An 18,305-nucleotide genomic window follows, 5' to 3' on the forward strand; every position below is an offset into this window, starting at 1 on the left:
TACAGAAAATAAAAATGACAAGAGCCTTCAACTTCCAGTGTTCAAAATTCAGCAGGGTTAAGACAGAAATCCCTCAGATTTACGTCTCCATCAGTGATGATATAACTGGCGAGATGCTTTATATTAGAGGTTTGTCTTCTCAGTTGTATGGCCACAAGGGAATCCTTCCCCAGGTATAGTGTTGTTGAATGCCTGATGCATTATGAGTTCCTTAGAAGACGTTAGTGTTGGCACTGCGAGTAGGCAGATACTGAACTTACTGTACCAGCAGCTTTTTCTGTGCTATGAATACCTATCTTCAGGCAAAATACATGTGACTGAATTTCAGATATCCTTTTAGCTATTTGTTCTTTCTGAAATCAAGTTCCCTTGTGCTGCACTAACAAAAACTGAGCCAGGGATAGCTAGCCGTAATACATGAGCAGCAATGAGCTTTATATTACAGTTAAAAATAGCATTAATCAGAGCTATAGACTGAATTTAAACCAGTATTAGTCACAGAGCTGTTTGTTCTATTCCACAAGCAACATAAATATTCTTGAGCAATCAACTAGCCTTGAGAATTTATATACAAAAGACAATGAATGAAATGTTCATAAAACACTGCAAACTGGCAGGAGTTTTGTCCTTAAATGTGAAGACTTTTTGAAAATCTGTAAATGAAAACACAGAGTAGTGGATATTTCTCATTCTTGGAGGACTAAAAGCTATATGTACATGTTTATGAGTAGTAATAATCCTCTTTCCACCCCAGCATGGGACTTGCAGGGAGGACCGGAAGACCAGGCAACCTCAGAAGGTAGAAGGGTACGCCAGACTTACACTCGGAGGAAGTATATTGCTGAAGATCTTGAAGACAATTTCAGATGGATGTAAGAGCATTTAATTGCATTCTTGCTATTGTTGAAGACCTTCCATTCCAGTTCAAAACATAGGATATTTGTTTTATTGCGCATGGGCACTATAGTGAGTTAAGGTGTTGGATTTAACATTTTCTTCATGAATATAAATGGTTTATTGGGGTGTCAGAGTCTGGAGAGAAGAAAGAAGTTGTGGTTGTGGTTATGCAAAGAAGTTGTTGTCAAAGAACATAACTTCACTGTGATGGATAATAAGTTGTTGGACCACTGCTGTTCACCCAGTGACAGATTTGGTGGGGGGTGTTTAATGTAGCTGCAGGAAATGGGCTATTTGGAAGGAAAATTGGAGTGATCTTCCTGGGCTAAAGCTATGAAGATTTAAAGTTTGCAGGGATGATTCATCCTGGAGCCAAAAGGACACAAGAGCCTCCAAAAAGTCTTGCAGAGACACAGGGAAGGCAGAGAAGAGAGGGGAGCAACCTGATCAAATAGAAGATGTCCCTGCTCGTTGCAGGGGGGTTGAACTAAACAACCTTTGAAGGTCCCTTCCAACCCAAACTGTTCTATGATTATATGATTTTGTCCTGTTGCTTGGGTGCAAGTGAGCGCTGCAAGGAGCCACTGCCAGGAGGTTATTGGAAAGGACCTTTTGTGTCAGATTAAAAGTGACAGGTTGGAACTTTCCTCCATTTAACTTGATGATGATAATGACTCTTTCTACCCACACTAAGGTGGCCAGGGTCCCACTCATGATCTGAAACACAAGCAGAAAACTAGGATAGCTTTAAAACCTTTTTGAGATCAAGCATCAGTGGCCACAGTAATGATACTTAGGTGTTCAGCCAAAAATATCTCTGCTGGGCATTTTTGAGGAGGAGAGTATCAGGGTTTTTATCCATTTTACAGAAAGAGAAACTGAGGTCTGTGTGAGACTGTCACAAGGAGAAAGGAATTCGGGTGTCTGATTTTCATTACATTGCTGGAATTGAGAGATGGGGGAGAACAAATACCCTGGCTCCTGGCCTGTTGATGGGACCGCTACATAGGCTGTTAAATAAGGTATTTTCTTTTCTGATTACATGCCACCATTTAAACCCATCAGCTTCTCCTTTAAAAGGAAAAGAGTGTATGCTCAATTCTAGAGTAATTAGGTAATGCTGGTATTATGCTCTGAAGCTGTAAAGTGCTAATTTATGTAAAAGGCAAGTAGTAGTATTATTAGTGCTTGAGTATGATATCATCAGACTGACACACAAGAACAGCAAAGTGTGAAAAATCACATACATCTGCTGTGCCTCCCTAAAAACAACTTCAACTGAAATTAATCAATTGCAAAAATCAGTGTATCATAGTTTTGCAGCACTCACAAAGATATGTCTGATAAGACAACAGGGTTTATCTTAATGTTTCCAAGTAAGGGCCGCAAACTTGTGTTTTAACTAGTTTCAGGAAATGTAAATTATTTTGAACTATTTACACTTATTTTGCTTACATTTCATTTTTTTTTTCAGGGGTCCAACTGACCTACTGCACACATTTCAGAGCACACCCTGAAACTTACTGAAATCAAATCTGTTGTTTCCGAATCCTATGGCCCAACAAAACAGCTACTTACACTAGTGGAAAAAAACACATGGCTGGTGCAAAACAAAATGAAAGTCTGAGAGAAAACAGGAAGTAATCCACATAGAAAGTGTGTAACTCATCTTGAGAGGGACAGCAGCAAGCCCCCTCTGCAGCAAGTGCTCAGGAAGGGAGAAGCACAGATAGGAATCTTCTACACTGAGAATGGCCTGAGTGAGATTAACCCTTGCCACAGAGAACAAAGATAACATATCGGTGTTCCAGAGAAAGACAATGTGAAGTACTGGATTGAGATGAGACCCAACTTGAAATGTAAAGCCTCAAAATAGAGGTTTGCAGTAGGAAGGGTTACAGGTTCTCAACTACAGAAATGCAGCGAAAATCCACTGAAAAGACAGCTCAGACTGGAATGATTCCCAGATCCTTCATACTTGCAAAAGGAAACCACGCTGGAGAAGGTGTAAGCAAAATACATTGCCTGAAATGCTGAACGAGGTGAGGTTTACTGCTTGCAAATTCTCCTGAACCCACAGCATATTCATAAAGGCCTGGAATGAATGCTGCTGCCATTACCACACCGTACACACATTTCAATTATTTGATTTAGGAGAAAAACATAATCAAATCAAAGGAGAAAATATAACTGAAACTGCAACTGTCTGCTGACAGCGCGTGACATGTGACCACAGCTGCTTGTAACCCTTTATCATCATGAGGAGGATTAAACTGCTTCCCTCTTTATTTAAATAAAATTCAGAGAGGCAGGGATGCTGGAGAAGGCTTAATGACCACAATAATTATACTGAAGAACTACACTTTTTTTGGCACACACCTGTTTGCTGTACACTGATGCCTTATAGGGTTCCATGGAAGTCAGCATTTCTCATGTGATTTAGAAAGATTCTGCTGCATATGATACCATTTGGTCCAATAAGCATGTCCAAAGTATGTGCCTACCGAAATATACATGGACATTCAGTACAGCAACAGAATATTTCTCTTACATTACCATTATGTTAACTTTACTAACAATTTGTTCACATGAGAAATATTGGAACTGCAAAGGGAAAATGTGGACTTAATCAATCAAATAATATAATTACATTCTTGATTGGGTATTGTTAAATTCCAGGCCAGACACTCACACAGATCAATGTCTCAAGTGGACTCTTGTGCTGTAAAGATGTGACCACCTGGACTTCCAGTCCCAAGTACAGACCATTCTTGGATTTAAGTTGTGTCATTTTGATCAGTTGATGGTTTGAGAAGTTAAGATTTTGTTCATCCTTACTCATACTGAGAAGTATCTTACTTCCTGCATAGTCTCAGTGATTTAAAATAGAGTATTTGTGTGCAGATACAAGAGAGTAGGGTACTGTGTGAAATTATCTGCCTAAAAAATGTCACTGTTAATCGTGTGTAGAAATGTATCCTGGATTGGGGCCTATATTTGTAATCATAAATCTTCCTTTTTTGGAGCATTCCAATTCATTCTAATAATAAGCTTCAATTATTCAGTGGACTTCAAATAAATTACTTGTCAACTGCCAGTTCAATTAATTACAGAATATATGCAACGAACACTTTGGATATAATCATCCGGGTCTAACACATACTTAGAAGTATGTACTTTGCTTTCTAATAATTTTTAATTAAATAAAACATTTCATCCTATCTGAAATTCTTTTAAAAGTCTTTGTTGACCCAAAACAGTATTATTATTACTTGGCTTGGTCCCCATACAGAACAAAATCTTGTTTGTCCAGCCTAGCTGGTGACTTCTTTCCCTCTCTGTGCTCTGTTTGAATCTGGTGTTATTTGGTTTACTGCAGAAGCTACTAGCACTTTCTCAAAGGCAACTAGGCATTTTCCTTTTGTTATTTCTGGTTCCCAATGATACCCAAAAGTGATGAATAGCAAAAAGGTCCATGTGTAGCAGAATACAAATGAAGCGTTACTTGATTCATGGTTTACTTATGTATATTTATGTATATTTACATCCTCTTGAACCTCTTCAAGAAATCATGTTCTTAATAAGTATTCCAATTTTTACAGAGTTACTTTTTTAAAGAATATACCTTGCAGTGAAATTGCACATAAGGAAGAACCTCAGTTGTGATCACACAGGCTTGAAGCACTGTGCTGAGAGGGCATAACAGCAAAGCAATGGAGCTTGTCACCCTTCTCAAGACTTTCTCACAGGAATAAGACAATGCAGAGGAAGAGTGGAAAGCCACATTCATTATTACCAATATAAAATATACTAGCATATTACTATCTTGAGCCATCTAAACAAACAGGAAAAGGCGGGTGAAGAGAAAGTAACACAATTTGCATAGCCTGTGTTCCTTAATTTAGAACAGCAATTTGTTTGGTACATCTTTGGTTCCTGGACACCAACAAGGGATGAAAGCACATGAAATCACACAGAATCACAGAATGTTAGGCATTGGAAGAGACCTCAAAGATCATCTAGTCCAATCCCCCTGCCAGAGCAGGAACACCTAGATGAGGTTACACAGGAATGTGTTCAGGTGGGTTTTGAATGGCTCCAGAGAAGGAAACTCCACAACCCCCCTGGGCAGCCTGTTCCAGTGCTCTGTTACCCTCACTGTGCAGAAGTTTCTTCTCATATTTAAGTGGAACCTCCTGTGTTTCAGTTTGTACCCACTGCCCCTTGTCTTATCATTGGTTGTCACTGAGAAGAGCCTGGCTCCATCCTCGTGACACTCACCCTTTACATATCTATGAACATTAATGAGGTCACCCCTCAGTCTCCTCTTCTCCAAGCTAAAGAGACCCAGCTCTCTCAGCCTTTCCTCATAAGGGAGATGCTCCATTCCCTTAATCATCTTCGTGGCTCTGTGCTGGACTCTTTCAAGCAGTTCCCTGTCCTTCTGTAACATACCCCCAAATGCTTCAGAAGTTCGTTGCTGTGGGTAACTCTTTGCTTTTCATAAAGATTTATTGCTAACAAATACACTGGCAACCCCCATCCTCAGCAGAGTAACCACTTCCAGTCAGCAAGGCGATGGATTACCTTGTGAAACCTGGTAAAGAAAAAATGAGTCCCATGCTGACTAATGAACTGTCTAATGCTGACTAATGCTGACTATCTTGCACATGCGCTATCTCACTGCAATTCCACCAACTCTCCCACACTAGGCAGCTGTGAGGAACGCAGTACGGGTTTGCTCCCTCCAGTAACTCCTTGTAACATGCGCCACCATTGAAAGAAATCCCCAGTGGGTCATCTCTCTCACATTTGGGCTGCCTACCCCTGTCTCAGGTGTGCTACCTCACTGAGCGGTGGTTTTCCCGAGGAGAGCACACTGTTGCAATGGGAGGGCAGACGCTCAGCACTGGGGAATGCCTGGCTGGTGTCTGGACGGGCAGAGGGGTGCTGTAGTGGCTTCAAGAAGCCTGTGCCTGGTATCGAACTAATTGAACTGAGTTAATCATGTGTTTTCTGCCATGGTTTGGGCTTCAATGCTGTTCAAACAGTCAGATTTGCCAAAGTTATTCCTTCCCACCTGAATACTTGGACAAACTCATGCCCAGACCCATGGCTAATCTTGTGGCCACTCTTTCCCCCCATGTAAGAATAATAGGTGTCTCAGTAAAGCATCTCAGAAAATAGAACTCCCTTCTAGTAAAAAACCCTGTGTTTTCACCCCACAGGCAAAAAAAAGCCACAAACAAACAAACAAAATCCTTACTGTTCTTCTCACAAATGGAATTCGGGGCGGGGGGGCGGGCGGGGCAGGTAGTGCGTGTTGAGAGACCCAAACAGTTTTGTCTTCTTCTTGTGTGCCCATCTGGAACAAACGTGTCAGGTTCATTGCTTTTCCTCGGCGTGGGCAATGAAACCAGCAGCTGCCATCCAGCTTGGTGCCAGTAAAGCAAAGAGCTGGGGACCTCCTGAACCACAGTTCCCTCTTCCCTCCCAAGTGCCAGGTGCCTCGGGAAAGGGTGGGATTGAAGGAAGCTATGAGGAGGTCCGAAGCGAGAGCAGCCAGAAAATCATGGCTTGTATTCTCTATAGAAAAGCTTAATAATTTCTACAGAAAGGGCATTTCTTCCAGGATATCATTCTAATATAAAATTTCCTACCAGATAACCCTTGCAGATAGCCTGAACTGGGTTTTCCTGACTGCTTTGTGTCAGCGTGGGAGGGAACACATAGAAACTCACCTCCAGGGTGATCTGAGGGAGACAAGTTACAGAGAATTAGGGATTATATTTTTAGAGTTGCAAAAAAGGACTTAGAGATCCAAGTCCCCCGAAATCCACCGCCCTGTGTATCTTGTTCCTGTGATATACCCCTGGAAATACAAGTATTCAGCCAGCTTGAGCATTTCCAGTAAATACCTGGAAAAACACCATCTGCAATTCTCCTTTTTGATTTTCCTTTCCTTCCTTTCAGAACATTCTCCAGACATTCCAGTCTGGAAGGAGTGAGCAGGGCTGCATCCAAAACCCAGCCTGAGTGCCTGCCTGACCTTCTGATCCGAAATGTTAACACCCAAATGAGGATCCATCTTTTCCCTTCTTTTCTGTTGTCATCACGTTTGATATTTCTCAGTTATTCTTCCTAGATGGGCATAGCAGTCACGTTCTGCTTTCAACTCTACTCAGATTCTTCACTCAGCAGCAACTCTGTGAACCTGCTGCTTTCATTCCCTCCACTGGTCGTCTTCAGCATTCTCCCAATACACAGTGCCCCACTTTCTTGCTGTTTGTCTGAAGAACCAGCTCAGGTATGCAGAAGACTTTGAAGAATAAGAGTGAAAATATTTCTTTAAATAACTGTGCCTTAGGTCAGGAGAGGCAAACAGCTGAGATCCCAGGCTTCCTCCTAGCACTGTGGTCATGGGCTCATGCTTTGTCCTGCATTCTCTTAGCTGCGTGTCAGCAGTCTTCCCACCATTTCCTGGAAAGCAACTGATTGTGTTCCCACTTTGCTATGGCCATAAACAATGAAAAACCTGGCTTTTTTGGCACTGCTTTGCTGAACCTTATCTGGACCCCATTGCAACCCTTCATGAAGAAAGCTCCGTCCTGCCTAATTCTTTGTGTATGGGCTGTAAATACCTGAAGATACATCTTGAACGAGCAAGGTGCCAGGGAAGCTGCAACTTCCCTGCTATTGCTTCTGGCAGTCTCATGCCAATTCTCCATAACTCATTTTGGCAAGTTGGCAGTTTCCAGCATCTGAAAGTCGAAAATAGGAAAGGGCATTTGCAGGGTGGTGATATGATGTGTGCTTGGCTTTAAAAAGGATCACAAACTTAAGGCAGTGGAGAGCAAAAAGGCATACCAGTATCACCATGGATATGTGACATTAAACAAACCACTTGTCATGATACTCAGCTGACTACTTGCCAAATGGAACAGGATCTTCTTATTATTCATTGTTTCGCTCTACAAAACCTGCATGACCACAAGAAGGAAAACTCTCCAGAAAGGGACTGTCACTTTTCTGACCATCCCTGGCCAGACTGGAGGTCCTGTTTCAAAGGCAACTCCCAGACGTCCACCTACTCACACGCATTTGAAAGCAAAAACATGAAATCATGGTGGGCACCTTTCTTAATTGCTGCAGGAAATGGAGCTGCAGGATGAGGTCACTTCCTCAAGGTAACTCAAGGTTGATTCCATCCCTGCTGTCCCTCACAGCTCGGGTGTCAGTAGGGCATTTTTCTGGCATTTTGTATGTGCCCACCCACTGCCACCTTCCTGCACGGCTTTGCTAAGGCTTGCACTAGCCACGCAGGGAATTGCCCTTCTCCTCTCATCTACCACACCTCACTGCACCCAGTCACCCAGCTCTGCCTTCATCCCAGGGGGAGATGAGGTGGTGCTAACCCTACTTTCAGTTTCACCTTCATAGTTCACTGCAGCCAGGTAAGGATCTAGCCCACCCAAAAAGGGGCAAGAGGGCTGCAACATGGACAGCATCTTGAAGCATCCAATTTACCCTCTCCTCCCCCTGCAAGGAGGACCTCCTGCACCACTACCTCCTTGTGGAGTGCATGAACGAGCAGAAACCCCAGCTCAGCCTACATGATGGCCACTCTGACCTCAAAAGAGGAGTTTGGCGAGGGGGTCCTGCCTACCACTGCCCTCTTGGCATGCCCATGGGCAGCTGAGAGAGGGAAAGTGGAGAGGGTGAGTAGAAAGCCAGGCGAAGGCACTGTTGAAAACAGGTCACCATCCAGAGCTTCCCCACGTCAGGCTTCCCCTGTCCCCTCAGCACTTCCTGCTACTGCAGCACGAGTGCCCTTCAAAAGGAGCTGCCCAATCTGGAGCAGGAGACGGGAGCACTGGTCTCGTGGGCATGGGGGGCTTGCAAACGCATGGCACTGCTGCGGTGGTGCTGCAAGGTGACGGGACATGCCCAACCAGGCCGATAGCCTGTGCACAGCGTGTACCCACCCGTGCTCTGCAGGTTATGTTTTTCTTTGCCATTCCAAGAGCAACAATCATAAATAATGCTAATAAACCCCACCACACCGGCCAAGGGCAAGAGTGGGTGAGCACTTGCCCTGTACACCCCAGGTGGCTGTGAGGCTAACACAAGGGAGTGGAAGGAGGTGGGAAGGTGGGGAACAGTATGCCGGCATCCCCACGCACACCTCCCGCATGCGGCGCCCGTGTCTGTGGAAAAAGGTGGATCTCGGATCTCGTCTCCGGGAGAGGGGTCGGCTCCGTGTGCACCCACGCGGGTCCGGGGTCCCACCGGCGGAACCAGCTACCTGCACCGCGGCAGCGCCGGAGGGGCAGACCTCGTCCTTCTGGGCAGCGCTGCCGGAGCCCCCAGCTCCACGCGTGTCCGCGACGGCCGCGCTGCAGCGACACGAGCGGACGGGACACGAGGGAGCCCAGCAATGCCTGAGCCGAGCCGACCGAGGCCGGGGCCGTGGGCAGCGAACGGCGCCCTCCGCCGCGGCTGCGCCGGAGGAGGGCGGGTGAGCAGCAGCGCGGGGCGCCGCTCTCTGTCGCCCCGCCGCCAAGCTCCGCTTTGTTCCCGCGGGAGGCGCGGAGCGGGGCGCAAGCGACCCAGGGACACACGTGTCGCCCAGCCGTGGGGAGCGGGGTGCTTGGATGCCTGCCAGACCCGCCTGGCCCCTTCACACGTGTCCCCCTGCGCGCGTGTGCCCTGTGCGTGTGCGCGCGTGTGTGTGTGCGCGCTGGGTGCTGTGGTTTTTTTTTTTTCTCTCTCTCTCTTTTTTTTTTTTTTTCCCCGCTTGCTCCAGGTTTTACTTCTGGTTGCCTGTAAGGGTTTTGCTCCTCCCTTCTGAAATCCTATATTAGCTGTGGCCAAAGCTGGGTAAGAAACACAGCTCATTGTTGGCAAGTGCCGATGAGCCTCGCAGAGGAGTGAAAAACAGCTCTGGGGCTGCGGCAGCGATCACAGCACCGTCACGTAAGCGCCGAGGAGAGAGCCGGGGAAGCCCTCTCTATGCTGGGTGACTTTTACTGACTGATTTCACCGCCACCTTTGAAGCAAAAGAAGAAAGAAGCCGGGAGGTGAGTGCGGCGGTTCTTGTGGCTGGTGCCGGGTGTCCCTTTTGTGTGCAACAGGAAAAAATGTGACTGTTTAAACACGCGAGGAGAGGTATTTCTCAGCTGCCTGGCTTTGCCTCCGTATCTGTGCATTACTGTATTTTTACCAAAATTCGGACTTCATTCCGAAAGTTGCTTGACAGCGGCTAGGTGGGACTTGCCGATTCTTTGCTTGTTCCCCGCAAGTTAGGGAGTGTGCAGTGGAAATCCGCTGCCTTCCCTGGCGAAGCCGGGGGGCTCGGGCGCGTTTTGAACGTGCGGGGAGGAGGCGGCTGTTGCCGTATGCAACCCTTTCCGCTGATAGGTATGCACAAGTTGGAGTGGGAAGGCGTGTTGCTTCCCGGATTAGCGGGGGGACTGGGATTTTCGTACCGCAGGCTCCCCTTCTATTTTTTCCTTTGTACTCGGTAGGATATTTCTTTTTTTCTTTTTTCTTTTTTTTTCCTCGCTTCCCCAGTGGAAGAGAGGACGGCGGCATCAGCCAGGTCGTTTCTCCCAGGGCCGGGTAGATGCAGCCGGTCTGGGCGAAGGCTGCTGGATGTCCGAGGGTGTATTTTCCTAATGTATTGGCACGCTGACTTTCCAGGTGGGCAATGGCAGACCACATGATGGCCATGAACCACGGACGATTCCCCGACGGATCCGGCGGGCTTCACCACCACCCCGCGCATCGGATGGGCATGGGGCAGTTTCCCACCCCCCATCACCACCACCAGCAGCAGCAGCCGCCGCAGCAGCACGCCTTCAGCGCCCTCATGGGCGACCATATACATTACGGAGCTGGGAATATGAACGCGAGCAGCGGGGTGAGGCACGCCATGGGGCCGGGCAGCGTGAGCGGAGGGCACCCGGCCGGCAGCATGCCGCCCCCCGCCCGCTTCAGCGGCTCCCAGTTCATGGGCCCCCCCGTCGCCAGCCCGGGAGGGCAGCTGAGCGCCAGCATGCAGCTCCAGAAGCTGAACAACCAGTACTTCAGCCACCACCCTTACCCCCACAGCCACTACATGCCGGACTTGCACCCCGGCAGCCACCAGCTGAACGGCAGCAGCCAGCAGCAGCATTTCAGGGACTGCAACCCCAAGCACGGCAGCGGTGGCAGCGGCTTGCCGCCCGCCGTCCCCCATGTCCCCGCGGCAATGCTGCCGCCCAATGTCATAGACACTGACTTCATCGACGAGGAGGTCCTCATGTCCTTAGTCATCGAAATGGGGTTGGATCGCATCAAGGAGCTTCCCGAGCTGTGGTTGGGACAGAACGAGTTTGACTTCATGACAGACTTCGTTTGCAAACAGCAGCCCAGCAGGGTAAGCTGCTGATTCATTTAAAACAAACAAAGGACTTTCTATCGGTGCGAATGAAAACATTCCCCTAGACACGGTGTCTCACTTTTCAGGGCTTGAAAAGGTGAGAATCTGGAAAGCAGAGTCAACTATGCGCTTGTATATTTTTTTTTTTTTCCTTAAATCGCTGCCACTTTTTTGTAGCTTTGACATTCACGTCCCCTCCCGTAGTAATAATTTCTAGCGAACTCTGCCTTTTTTTTTGTTGGTCGCCCCCCTCCCCTCCTCTTTTAATTTCCTCGCAGTAACGTGCCCATAATTCCCACAGTGCTGAACTGTTAGATATTAATCTTGGCAAATTGCTTAATCTTGTGGATTTTGTAAACGGTTATTTCCAATTACTTGAACTGCATTCAAATTCTGAGTGAACAGGGGAAAAAAATTGCATTAGTTGGTTGCATGAACTTTGAAGGGCAGATCCTACTGCACAAATGCTGCCATCTTGCTTAATTTTTAACTATGCATTGCAGTGCAGACTAATTTTTTTCTTTTTTGAATACGCTTAAACTGGAATCTTAACAGATGTGGGCCAAACCTTTCCAGATCAGGAAAAGTAATACTGTTACTTAAAAGTCTGCTACCCATTCCCCCTCCCCCATATGTACAGACAATAATATGGTGTGGATGGAATGTTGACTAGTGGCAACCATTTCACAGATTTTTTTTTTAAATATTATTTTGTTTCTGTCTTCAGCATTTTGACACTGTGCTAATATAGTTTATTGAGTACATGAAAAGATACTACTGTGTTGAAAGCTTTTCAGGAAATTTTGACAGTATTTTTGTACAAAACATTTTTTTGAGAAAATATTGTTAATTTATTCTATTTTAATTTGCCAATGTCAATAAAAAGTTAAGAAATGCTTTAGTTTTTCTAGAAGTCATTTACCAGTATTTTTCTTCAAAACAATTCCCCACTGTCCCTGGTAAGTAGAACATCTATCTGTACAACCGTGTTGGTGTGCAAAAAGACATTCCAAAATAGAAAGTACACTACACCCATATATATGTCATGGTGAACTCGGTAGGTGAGCGGGATTTGAACATAATTACAGCATAAAGCCTCATACATAACATTGTAATATGCCTGTCAGTGTGGTTTTATGAAAAATAAAGTTGCCAAGGCGCAACTTTTTTGTGACTTGCCAACATACTTGCTTTAAATGTAGTTGTCCAGAGTTATGATGCATAAAGTATTTATTATATTTATCTATTAAACTTGTAATTTTATACATCTTCTTTCATTTATATAGTAGACTTTGTTTTTTGTATATTTATTATCTCACCTGAAAGAGCTGTGTAAATGACCAAGCGCTTAACATGCAAGTACTTGGAACTTGGGAAGGGAGGGTGGTGGGTCTGGTCCGCCCCTCTCACCTCACTCACATGGTTAACACGGGAAAATGCTGCATCAATCCAGACCTGCATTCACCAGAACTGTGTTTCATTTCCAGTGCCTTAGAAGAAGTGACATGTATCCCAAAAATACTCCACCATGGTACATCTCTGACCCCTCTCTCCCAGAAATTGCCACCAACTAAAGCCGCTGAGACAAATCCATACAGGTCTACTTCAATATTTGGCAGAAAAATGCCCATTATTACAAGGCAATTGACATCTTTCTCCTTTAGTGCCAACTGTTGCAGCCTTCTGCCCCCATTCAGCCTTTGGCAAAGCTCCCATATAAGTTATTACTTGGGTGAGGACTGCCGGATCAGGACCCTAATAATACGTGTAATCCCATTTAGCCACGCTTCCCAAGTTAAATACAGGAGCGACACCACCATGCTTTTTGCTTACTTTTCCAGCCTCGTCTTCTGAATTTATTAGGAAGAAAAACAGCATGGTGGATGTAGTTAAATTTTAAACCTGGGCACATAAATGGACGAAGATACCACCACACAATGGGAGTGTAAATAACAGTGTTATCCATCAAGCTGGGAAATTAAACTGATTACTATTGCTAAAATTGCCCCAGCTGGTGAGAAAAGTGATAACTCGGCCTTCTTTGCATTACAGACATGAGATGGCTAATATGTTTTGTGAATATTAAAAAAAAATAATGCTTGTATTGAAGTATTAGCAAAACTAGAAAAAAGGAAGTGTACACTTCTGGGAAAACCCGATGATAAAGTGCTCTCTGCAGGCGGTAACAGCCTGGTCTTAGACAACTCACAGCACCCAAGAATTTAAAAAAACTACTGTTTGGTTTCAGCAAGTGTTTGCTAATGTTTTATGACAGTAAATTTAACATCAAGTGGCAGTGAATCATAACTTATCAACTCACCAATAATGTAAAAGGGTGTTTAGGAGAACACAGCTGTAGTTTTAAGAGCCATTGCCCAACTTGCCACTAAGTAAGTCCTTTTTCCATTGTAAGGCTGTTTGATCAGTACATATCGCATTGCCCTCTTCGATTTTTCTGATTCTAATCAACTTCTATAAAACAGGCTATCAAATTATGTGCATACCAAATTGCATAGCCTCCATGATCATCTAAAACAACAGGGAATACTCTTGCCTTGAAAAGCACTTTTGCTTCATAAAGTTGGTTAAACAACAGATTCTTCACAGTTGAGACATCACTGCTTAAGTCTGTCAACATTAAATCCTTCTGTGTAAGTTTTTCCAAGAACAGACCATTTCACGGGCACTCTGGTAGAGTGTATTTGCATACAACTCCTTGTGAAGATCCTGAAGAGCTGCTGCCTCCAAACAAGAGCAGCTACTGAAAGCACTGGCTTTGAGCAAGGCATCATCAAGGATTTTTACCATCTCTTAAAAGCACACTCCAGGGTATTTGCAAAACAATCATATTGCCTACTCTGTCCCTTAATGTCTAGTGAGGAGTCAGATCCCAGTTGGCAGCACAACTACGTATTTTCCTATTCATAATGTCATCCTCCAAGCAATATTGGGGACCTGACCCTCATCTTCCCGATGTGAACCCCTTGGCAATGCTCTCACTGCTGAAGCAGTAACAGGTCTTCAAGCAGATCCTCTCTAGCCTCCACACTGTTTAGAAATACACTCAAGTAATTTATTATTTGAACCCAGAGATTAGTGGAAAATGCAGAGTGACCCAGTTTTCCAGCAACCGCCAGATCCTTGAGAAGGACGTTGCCGTGTTGCGTCCCATGAAGTTGCTTTCAGCGCAGGAAACTTGACCTCTGTACTTTGGCTGTTTTTCAAGAACTTCCAACACGGTACATGAGATCTGCGCCTCTTTAAGCCGCGGCCGTAAATAGACGCGCTGCTTTATTTGGAAGGCAGATCAGCCTTAAGCCGCCCCGCCACGCAAGGCGCGCTCGGTGGAAAATTAGGCGCCGATTAACGCAATCCTCTGCCTTTTTCCCTGGGAATAAAGAATGCACGGGTGGGTGCTGGGGCGGGCGGCGCAGGGGAGGCAGCTGCCCCCTCACCAACGGGGGTCCGCCGCTACGCGGCGAGAGGCCCTGCCCGGCCCGGTGCGGCTGCCGCAGCCACCTGCGCGGGGCGGCCGGCGGCGCCACGGCTCCCCCGTGTGGGCGGCCGCGCTCCCTGCCACCGCCCTCCGGGCTCCGCGCAGCCGCCGCCGGGTGCGAGGGGCGAAGTGTCCCGGGAGGGGCCTCTCGAGCCGGGGAGCTCCGTCCGCGCTGCAGTGTTGGGCTGTGCGAGGTGTGCGGGAGGGAGGGGTGGGTCGCAGCCCACAGCGAAGGGAGCCGGTGCCCGTCACAGCCCTGCCCGAGGAGACCCGGAGGCCCGGCCGGGCGGGTGGTGCCCGTGGGCGGTGGCGCTGCCCGGCACCCGGGCCGCACGGCCCCGCACGGCATGGCAGCTCCAGGGGTGCGGGGCCTCCTGAAATTCCTCGGCGAACCTTTGTGAAAACATGGCTGTTGGTCTCAGGTTTTATTACCAAAAAAAAAAAAAAAAGTTATATAAACGAGGATTATCCCCTACTTATCTTGTCTTGCTACAGGGATTGGAAAATTCCAACATCTGGATTTACAGAGTTCCTTTCATTTGTTTCTTTTTTTATTTTTTTTTTTTTTTAACTTTTCTCTCCCAAGAGATGTTTTCCGCGCTCCAGATCTGCTAGAGAAGTTGGATATGAAGACCGATGGATCGCTGCTGTTCAGCTGAAGGCTATGGCACATGTCTGTGGAGCCACATAACACTTCCTCGGGACATGGGTAGCTTCTGTGTCAGCGTCTTGCTATAGGAGCCATCCTGTTCCTGACCTGTTTCTCCTGCCTTCTGCCTCCACTGCCTCCTGCCTGTGCAGCACAGCAGGGCTTAATGTGTGAGCTGGTACCCAAGGGACTGATACCCTCTTGTATTAGAAGCCTTACCAAAACCAGAGTGGGCACGGGCATGAAGGGAAGGGAAATGAAGTCAGAAAAAGCAGCTCTTGTCCCTGGTCCAACAGCTATGCATTTTGAAGCCTTCATTTCCTCTAAAATACTTGCTGCAGTGCTACCACAGACAGGAATGAGAAATGCCAGTGTTACAGATCTGGGCTACACACACCGACCTTAACCTGATCTATTTTTGTATCATCACTCATAGGGATAGCAGCATGAACAAGGACTAAGTAACATTGACAGGAGCTGTTTAAATGATAAGACAAAGTATTTTTTAAATAGTCAGGACAAATCTATTTGTCAGATAACACTACACATCCAATAAAACTAGGATAAGGAATCAAAGGAGTTTGGGACCCAAGTTAGCAGCATTTTCTCAGGGTTTCATGTATTCTAAGTGCATCATTTTGCCAGTACAGAGGAGGTATTTTACATAGTTTCTGAGAATGTATTTACACATTTCAATATAGTGCCACTATTGTGTTTATGCACAAGATAAAGCTGAGTCGCAGTAACTGCAACAATAACGATACATCAAATGACTGAACAGATAAGCTGCTGTTATGGTAAGCTCTCTGTTATTCTGTTTGGCTCATTTTAGAAAGAAATTTGCAACACCAGGTTTTTAATAAAGATGTCTCAGGTATTGCAGTCCTTCTCCATCTGCTGTGCCCTTCCTCCTCTTAAAAAAATTACAGAAGGGCAGTTTGATCACAAGCTTGAAACAGAATTTGAAAGACTCATATCTACTGTGTTAAAAATAGGCAAAAGATTTTCTAGCTTGTCAGGCTTTGTAAAATGCCAACCACTTTTCTCACGTTTTTCTTTCACTGGACCATTTTGTTATCTCTGTCTATTGTGGTGTTTATTTTATCAGCAATAAAGTAAAATAAAGTAAACTTTCAGAATTGTCAAGCTCCTAAAACCGTGGCTGAAGTTACTAGTGCGAGTACACAGCATTTCTTAAGCTCATACCCTAAATATTTAACAGATTCTTATCCCAATAAGATGCCAAAGATGCACCTATATGCATGCAGTATTGACCAAGAGCATCCTAACAATTGCACTATGACTTTTCCACTGCAGCCTGCTTTGCTCACACTAGGGCACTGTGCAAGAGAGGGTGAAGTTTCTGAAAGTCTATAAAAGGTCTTATCTGCTGCTATTCAAACGGAAGTAGCACAGAGAATTTCAGATTTCACTTTCTCTCTCTGCCAGGATAAGTATTTAAAGGCTTGTTACTCAAAATCTTTTGTTGTTTTCTTCCAGCTATGTTATTTAGTCTAATAATTGATTTTATCTGTGTCTACAAACATCATACAGCTATGTGTCCTCCATGAACTTTGTATGAAGTAAAGTAAGTGTTTAAAGGCAGGAATGGCTTCCTGGGATTTTCCAGCAATAGGAAATGACACCAAGATTCTGCACATGTCTGCTTTGTACAGAAGCTAAATAGTTATATTTTGGGTTGCTTCTGGGTTGGTTATCAGCAGGCTGCAGTAAGGCTATCACATGTTCCAAAAAGGAGATGAAGGGCAAGGTACCAACACAGGTATGGAGATGCAGTAGGCAAAACAGAATTAGTTATCATCATCTCTGAGAAGGTTTTAGGGAACAGCTCTGAAAAACAGCCAGCCCTAACTCACAAGGTATACACAGGTGCCTGTCTGTGTGGAGTGATGGGAACAGCTTGGTTTTTGCTGTCATGTCTGACAGGGCACAACATTATACACTGAAGAACTGGAGAATTTGAGAAAATGTGACATGTTCACAGACCATTATTTACAACATAAACCTGAATTTGCCCTGGCAGAGGTAAGTGAGCAAAGCTGTCATTGGATGGAGCCGATGAAGCCTGCGGTCCTGTGTGCCGGCTGCTATGCTCTTGGGGACAGACACGACAAACAGGGAACAGTCTCATCTCCAGTCAGCCACCACACTGGAAACCATCACATCCAAAACACGGACTTGAAGCCTGTGCTCAGTCCTGCTTCTAAAAACTACCTTCCTTCTTTTTAAACCTCCTGTAATCTAGTATCAGCCTCGTCCGGCAGGTTTATTTTCCAGTGGCCAGGACACACCACGGGCCTCGTATTTTCTCTTGCCCTCACTTCACTTTCACCAGTGTGAAAACAAGTCGCTGAAGGCATTTTGAGGCGGTATGTGTTTGCTTTGGGATGCCCCGTCAGCCGATGTGGTGGTTTATTGCAGCCATGCCCAGGATGGCAGGGGAGGGTGACAGCTGGTCTGTCACCAGTCACCTTGTGTGTGACTTTGCCCTATAAGGACAAGAGCAACCTCTGATGGGCATTTCACCCCGTCCCTGGCTCCACAGATGGGGACGTGCTGCAAGGCAGCCACCGTCCCATCCTGTGGCTGTTTTTTCTCTTTCTTTTCTCATATTTTGAGACGGAGACCTCTTGCCTGGCTTTTTAATCAAGCTCTTTACATGAAAGACAGCAGTGCAGAGATAATCACACAGATTTTTGTAAGGAGCTGTTTAAATTGTTGGTACTTACTTCAAGGGATTTCGTGTCAATTCACAGTTTACATATTGAAACAGGGCAGGAGTAATTTAACACGACAGCTAAACATCGGAGTGGCTGAGA

General features: G+C 45.7%; 1 protein-coding gene across 1 annotated transcript; it reads left to right on the forward strand.

Annotated features, from left to right (window-relative positions):
- Positions 1-9,709: 9,709 nt before the first annotated feature.
- On the forward strand, positions 9,710-12,583 carry CITED2 (Cbp/p300 interacting transactivator with Glu/Asp rich carboxy-terminal domain 2). Its single transcript, XM_065835764.2, has 2 exons — positions 9,710-9,977; positions 10,600-12,583. The coding sequence occupies exon 2, from the start codon at positions 10,607-10,609 to the stop codon at positions 11,327-11,329; it is 723 nt and encodes a 240-aa protein (XP_065691836.1). The 5' UTR covers positions 9,710-9,977; positions 10,600-10,606; the 3' UTR covers positions 11,330-12,583.
- The last annotated feature ends 5,722 nt before the right edge of the window (positions 12,584-18,305 follow it).

Source organism: Patagioenas fasciata, chromosome 3 (genome assembly GCF_037038585.1).
Source record: "Patagioenas fasciata isolate bPatFas1 chromosome 3, bPatFas1.hap1, whole genome shotgun sequence".
Lineage (NCBI taxonomy): Eukaryota > Metazoa > Chordata > Aves > Columbiformes > Columbidae > Patagioenas > Patagioenas fasciata.